This window comes from Euprymna scolopes, chromosome 44, assembly GCF_053919585.1.
Source record: "Euprymna scolopes isolate OS-2025 chromosome 44, ASM5391958v1, whole genome shotgun sequence".
In the NCBI taxonomy this organism is placed as follows: Eukaryota; Metazoa; Mollusca; class Cephalopoda; order Sepiida; family Sepiolidae; genus Euprymna; species Euprymna scolopes.
The window spans coordinates 22,893,488-22,900,936 of record NC_136525.1 but is presented as its reverse complement, the minus strand read 5'-3'; the positions used below and the strand labels follow the sequence as shown (position 1 = coordinate 22,900,936).

The window sequence follows — 7,449 nt, the reverse complement described above, 5'->3', positions numbered from 1 at the left end:
TCATACGACATCCTTCCAAGCATTACCTTCTCCTGTGAGAATAGTGTAGTATATTTTTGTCTGTCATTATACCAATATAGTACCAACTTTGTTTTCATGAGACATCCTTCCAAGCATTACCTTCTCCTGTGAGAATAGTGTAGTATATTTTTGTCTGTCATTATACCAATCTCCCAGGAAGTATCTCCTCCTTTAGAGGAAGGGTAGCGTAATTATTTTTCATGATATCAGCCTCCCAGGCTAGCAAAAATATACGACCGGAGGAGGGCAATATTTTTTTGCTAAAAATGGAAAGATAACAAACTGCGGCGCCCCTGATGACCCCACCCATCGCCCCTGGAGATAAATTTTTTCTTCTTCTTTTTATTTATTTATTTATTTACTTACTCAAATCCGATGTAGTAGTTGTAAACGAGAAAGACAAGTTTAAACAGCATCATTTGGATGGAGCAAGAGACGATCAGCCAATGAGAAGTCAACATTTTAGTCACATGACACCCCCTTCCTCCCTCAATGCGATTTACGTATCATTTTTTGGCGTGTTCTGTGTGTGTGTGCGTGAACTATCGCCAAAATATTAAGTCGACCTTTTTTTAATCACTCGGAAAATAACAAATATTTACCTTAATAAAAAAGATGTGTGGAGGTAACGATGACGACGATACTAAAACTGACGGTGGTTATTCGTCTAAATTCGGTAAGTTTAAATAATTTTCATTTATTTAAAAAAAGAAAACATTCACAAAAATCCCCATCATATCGGTATATCCTTCTTTCTATTTTTTTGCTTTGATTTTCAAATAGCATCATTAAAAATGGCACTGTATTATTTATTTATTTATTCAATACATAATTTAAATGAAAACAATCTATTATAAATTATTTAATACGGATTAATTTATAATAAATTCGTTAAAATATTAAAAAAAACAAAAACAAAAAAAAACACACACACACACACGCAAACAAACCTAAAGCCATAATAGTAATCAGTTTCTTAAAATAATGTCTTAAAATGAAACTGTTTTAATTTATTATTATTTTTTTCCGTCAAAAATCAGTTTCGTTTTCTATATTAATAATTATTAAAGCTTTTATGTATTTTTAGTTTGCACATAAACTCGTTAAAATGCAATACTATAATTAAGTTTCGAGATTTAAAAAAATCGGCTTGACAATTCATATTGTTTGGATTAATGTGCTCATCTTTAATATAAGAAGGTCGGAGATTACATCGGCCGAAACATTATAAATATAGTAACAACGATGAGAAAATTAGTCCTTAAGACTAATTCCCAATAATGCAAATGTCTTATGAATATTATCAGCATCTATTGATCGGTCTGTTTTTGAAACTATATATATTTATTCTGAGAATTTGATTCTTTTTTAGAATAGTGTCTCCTCTGATAAATATCGTTTAATTTTTTCACCTCTAAATTTAAAGACTACAAAACCACTTTCGAATTTCGACGAAGTAAACATTGTCTTCGGCCATCTTTTTCTTGGGTACTTGTGCAGATTAGTGTTGTTTTAAACCAACACATTTCAGGTGAAAACATTACGTACTTAGTATCCTGTCGAAATTAGTATAAAAAAAAAGTCACGGAGAATAATTCATCAGAAAAATAAATACATGTAAAAATAGAATTCACTGAATTATCGAATTTTATGTTTTAATGTGAAAGAGTTGTGCGACCAATTCTATATGACAAACTGATTTATTTCCCTTGATTTTCGTTACAGTCCGCGATTTTTAAACATAATCTTTGAACATAATTGTGGGTGACTTTTTTTTTTTTTCAACTAGCCCCAGCGTAGTATATACACCTCCAACCTCCCCATGTTAAGAACGGCTTTCGAGGTTGGGGGGTGTTTATTCCGAAAGATGTTCTTAACATGGCGACGTTGGGGGTGTTTGTAATACGCTGGAGAGCATGTCGTAAAAATTTACCAACAATGTTATGAAGCACATCCTATTTCAACATAATGTTTTCACCTGAAATGCATTGGTTTGCACAAGACCCTGTCTGGCTATTATAATATAAATTAGATAAAAGTTACTTCTACAGAATTTGAACTGACCTGTTTTTGTTTAAACTGAACTAATTTTAATGCAAGTCTTAGATTTAAAAATTAATTTTCTTATTGAATAAGAAAATCAATCCACGAAAATTTCCAATTCGCTCCCGGAAAAGGCCGAAGCAGTTTACGATGAGTTACTAATTATGGCTTTCTTCAAGTTCCGTCTGTGATTGTTTACAAAGGATTTGCTTCCGTTTTGTGCAGACCGTTCTGCTTCACGTTGAATGCCCTGAAAAAGTCCCTTCTGATTGTGTATTAGTAAAAAAAAAAACAGTTGCTGTTATTCTGGAAAACAAACAAACAAACAAAAAAACAAAACAAAACAAAGCAAAACATAAAACAGCTAAGTTTTTATGCTTAAAACTAGTAAACGTTAACCATAAGGGACTTTTTCAGGGCATTCAACATGAAGCAGAACGATCCACACAAAACAGTAGTAAACAATTCACAGACTGAACTTAAACAGTGCTATTTTTTTTTTTTTTTTTTTGTACTTATGCAGAATACCGACCGGACTGAATTAATGTTATTTAGAAGGGTGCTTGCTGCTTGTCACAAGCACCCTTGTGCACTTTTGCCACCGCGCTATTTTTAAATAGTTTTTTTTTTTAATGTTAAATTCAAGCTTCACGATATCTTTTTTATTAAATTGTTAGGTGGAAGCAAAGCACAGAATAGTTACAAAACACCGTCCCCTCCCCATATTAAGAATGGCTTTCAAAATGTTATTTCAGCGCGGTGGCAAGTGTACAAGTATCTTAGAAACCCATTCTTAACGCCGGGAGAGGCGAGCTTTTTAAACTATTCTGTACTTTCATCTAGCAATTTAGTAAACACAAGATACTGTAAAAATTGAATTTAACTTGAAAATCCTATTTAAAAAAAATAGTACAGTTCTTATCTTGTACAAGACAAGACCCTTTTAAACCTGACCTTGTTCATTCTTAGTGTCGTTTGCCTTTTTAAATTTAGTTTCGCGAATTTCAAATTGTAAACTGTTTCGGCTATTTCCGAGACTGACTCTAGATTATCCATCGATGCTTGGGACTGAGGAGTAGCGAAAACTAAAAATGCTTGTCTTCGTGACCGAGCAAAATTGGAGTGATTTTTGAAACCTTCAAACTGATATTTCAAAAAGGTTTCTGTCTATAATAATAATAATAATAATAATAATAATAAATGTTAACTATTTAAAAAAATGCAGAAAAACATTTTTTTTTAACGAAACCATTATTGTTATTGAACCAAAATATTTTTAACGAAATATTACTATTTATCATAATGGGCATTAAGAGAACGTTTGTATTAATACTACAACTACAAACGTTGGCCAAGATCAAAATGTAGTATCTCGTTCTGTGGAGGAGAAATCCTTCACGACTGAGACAATTTTTATTGTACCTTTTCTCCACGTTAAAAAACGACCCTGGTGTCTAACTCTGTCCCGTGGGGAGGCATTGTAAATAGGTACAACTACAAACATTGGCCTCAGCATCACTTGTCACAGAAAATGATCATGTAATATCAAGGAAGATAAAAAGACTGGGGTGAGATAGCACCACCCAGACCCCCCTCTCCCATAAGAGTGTGTGTGTGTGGGGGGGGGGGAGGACCATTAGCATCAGCTGTTGGGAGAACGCAAGTTGATTTGTAGCAGGGAGTGAAATCTGGGGAAATTCGTCACTCTGACTACAAGGAAGTACTACTTGTTTTTATCAGTGAGCAATCGCTATTTTGTCCCTTCTTTCCCATTCTCTCTTCCCACTTTCCTACTTTCAAACCCTTTCTACCTCTCGTTTTTTTCATCTCCCAAATTTTTCTAAAACTTTAACCAATTGTTATTTTAAAACGATTCGTTGTAAAAAGCTTCCAAAACTTTAACACTTTTTAGTTTAAATGATTTTTTTCATTGACAATTTAAAGGCTTTCAAATTATTTCAAAATTTTCAAGAATCGTGAAGTATTTCACCCCTCTCCCCCCCCCCCCCCAAGTATTAAAATATATTAGAAAGGCTGACTTGTTTATGGAGAAACGGAAATACATCCTGGTAGATTTAATTTCGTAATTAATATTTTGGTAAATTTATACACGTAAATTTTAATTAACCTAAAGATTAAATTAGATTCTACACTTTTAGGCGATTACATGAAAAAATATTTTAAAACTTATAACAGGTGTCAGATTCGCATTTAAATTTAACGTAAAATGATCACCGATTTTCGGACCAGCACTTTCTAACCGGATAGCGTTGTAAGTACATATAACTTTAAAAAGTGACGGGGTGAAAAAATTGATAAAAGGAACTATATGGAAACAGCATGAAAAGTTTGGCATACAAAAAAATGACACTACCACTAACCCTAAGTTCGCGTGGCAATAGTCAGGAACACAGTAACTCTTACATATAATTCTTGTTTTTCTAGAAATTAAGAAAATGGCCAAGATTTAATTGGAAACAAAAATTGCTTACATTCTATTTAGTTTGAAAGTGGTTAATGATTTTACGTCAAATATTCTTCTCAGTGTCAAAAAGCGCGCGCTTGCGCGTACAGAAATGGCCACCACTGATAGCATAATAATTACATTGCTTAATATCCGGAAAAATTACTTGTTTGCGGCAAATTTAAATGCGGTGTTCGTTTTCAGCATACCTAAAAAAATTTCCAAAGTCGTCATTTTAAAGTTGATTGTTAAGGTGGAAAGTAAAAATTTCTCTTCCTCTCACATGTACAGGGTGTCACTAAAAAACGTTTATTTAGAGATCACGTATGCGTACAACTATATGTAATAAGACAATTGTATTAATGAAAACTAGCGGGACCTGTGGAAAATCCACAGGGGACTCATTCAATATATTGACGTTGGTATTCTGTAGATGTTCAGTGTAAATGGAGACGCCCTGATATAATTGTAGCTTTTTTTGTTAAAACTGCAAAAGTATTTATATAAGCTAGCACGAACGCCAGGCAAAGCTCGGTCGTAAACTACGCTTAAATATGATATTTTAATTCTTGCAGATTTCGTAAATATTATAGAGTTAATGTTCTATCGATTTTAATATATTATAAAGTTGCAATTTCAAAAATAAAAATATATCCTTGGGTGTATTAGCTTAAATAGAAACCAAAATAACATATATATATATATATATATATATATATATATATAAACTCGAGTTCCTTCAGCCATAATTGAAATCGAAATACTAAAACTTATTAAGAATTCTTGGTAAAATTATTTATGACAAGAAATAGAACATAACAAGCAAACGACCCGGATGTAAGCGTGACACACAAAAGAACACACACGCTATTGTATTAATATATAGATTAAATGTTATTTATCAACGTGTTTTCCTTGATTTACACAGCTTTTAAGTCTCTTACGTTTCAACAAAGATTGTGGCTCACTCTGTATGTATACCTGTGTAAGATTCGTAGTTGAATATGAAAATATCTAAAAAAAAAAAACCCAAAAAACAAATAAATAAAAAAAGCACTGTCTGCATTCTGCAATAGTACCAAAAATTGTTATTGACTAATTTCGTTTAAAATTACTTATGTCATCAATGGTAATGATAGCCGTAAAAAAAAAAAAAAATGGGTACGTCACATAGAGATTAAACACACACACACACACACGCAAAGTGGTTTCACATTTCATTTTTAGCTAAAAATAGCTTTTTTTTTTTTTTTTTTTTATTATAAAGTCTTTTGTATTCTGACGCACCTGCTGCAGTTAAAACGCTCATTGGTTTCATTTTATACAGAAAGAGGACAAAGACTCGCATCTTCCGCATAAAACGACCTGATTAATTCAAATAGCGGTTCTTAAATACGACAGGGGAGGAGGGGCACGTTGGAAAAAAAAAATAATTGTTTGTATATTTAAAAGGACTGCCAAATTTTAGCGACTGGTATTTCAAAACGGTGAAAAGACATTAATACACCGTATTAAATTTATTGTCTGATTTTTATATATTGCTTTTCTTATTTTGCAAATATTAATTTGTTTTATTTTTTGTGAGTTATTTTGCAAATATTAATTTTTGTTAATCTAGGTGATCTATAAAATCACGGCTATGGAATAACGCAAGAAATTCATTTTAGGCATTAAAAATAGTTTTATGCTGTTTTTATTAGTGGTATTTTTTTTTTTTTTTTTTTTTACTTTCTTTCCACCTCGTCACCGTTAAATTGACGGCTCCGGTAGATTTTATGTATGCTGAAAACGAATATCACATTTAAGTATTTTTCAACTGCGTCTCTGTTGTATGGAAGAACCTGATGTTTTCGTTTTGTTGTTCAAGCACACAAATGAACCATATTACTTCTTACCTTTTTTAAACTTTGTATTAATTCAAGTGAGACAACTATTTATCAGTTTAAAGACTTCAAAGTCCTATTAGCTAAGATCAAAGTACAATATATGTTCCAATACTACTCTCCACCGGTCAGTGAAAGAGAAATCCTTCTAGAGTTAATTTAAATTTTTTGTTCCGAACCAGAATGCCCCCCCCCCCCTCCAATTTCTTTTAAGGGAACTAGATTTTCCCCACATTAAATAGCGACCTTATGTCTGCCTTTGCGGAGAGGCAAGTAAATAAGAACGACTCTAAAATCGTTTTTCGAATTTCGTACGAACACGAATCAAACACCACGCCGGCCATTTTAAAGCTTTATTGTTATTGCTGCTACACAAAAATGTCTGGTATGTGTCTAACTTCATGACTGCGAAATTCGAAAGTGGTTTTGAAAATGGATGATTTGAAACTAATTTTCGGCTTAAATATACTATCAGACTAGACAATCTATGTAGGATTGTTATATTTAGGTTTGTGAATGTTTCATTTAAGTTTTTTTGTTTTTTTTTACATAGGCATCACCACATTATCAAGGCCAAGAGGCCACTGAAAATTTGTTAAATTTGATAACTTATATGGAACGGCTCATCAAGAACTTATTTACGTTAGACTTGAAGACTACCATATTGTAGTCAGCCGGAAAGCAGGAAAACGGAAGACAATTCCACAGGCGTGCAGTTCAGTTCTAAGAAAGAAGCTTTGTTCATGGAATCTACGTTTAGGTTTAGGCACAGATAAAGAGTGGGGGGAATTATTGATAGTGTTTACAGCTAGACAAGTGTTTCTTGTGAAAGTTTGGCGAGGGGGGGACCATAGATTGAAGCTCAGTCGAACACTTTCCATGAAAATAACGATACATCAGATGTTCTTGATAAGGTGCAGAATTTTTTTATTAAAAAAAAAACTTTTTTGTACAAAGGAGTCGCTATATATTATATATATAGGCTACTCGAGGATAAGCGTTGATATGTGTATGGTAGTCATTGGGGTAAAATCCCTT

General features: G+C 32.6%; 1 protein-coding gene across 2 annotated transcripts in view; it reads left to right on the top strand.

Annotated features, from left to right (window-relative positions):
- The first annotated feature begins 374 nt into the window (after nucleotides 1–374).
- LOC145268738 (choline transporter-like protein 2) overlaps nucleotides 375–7,449 on the top strand; it is a 279,161-nt gene continuing 272,086 nt past the window's right edge. For both annotated transcript variants that reach the window (XM_080124322.1, XM_080124323.1), the window contains exon 1: nucleotides 375–697. In XM_080124322.1, the coding sequence (XP_079980448.1) occupies nucleotides 637–697 (61 nt within the window). In that variant the 5' untranslated portion in view covers nucleotides 375–636. The remainder of the gene's footprint in view (nucleotides 698–7,449) is intronic.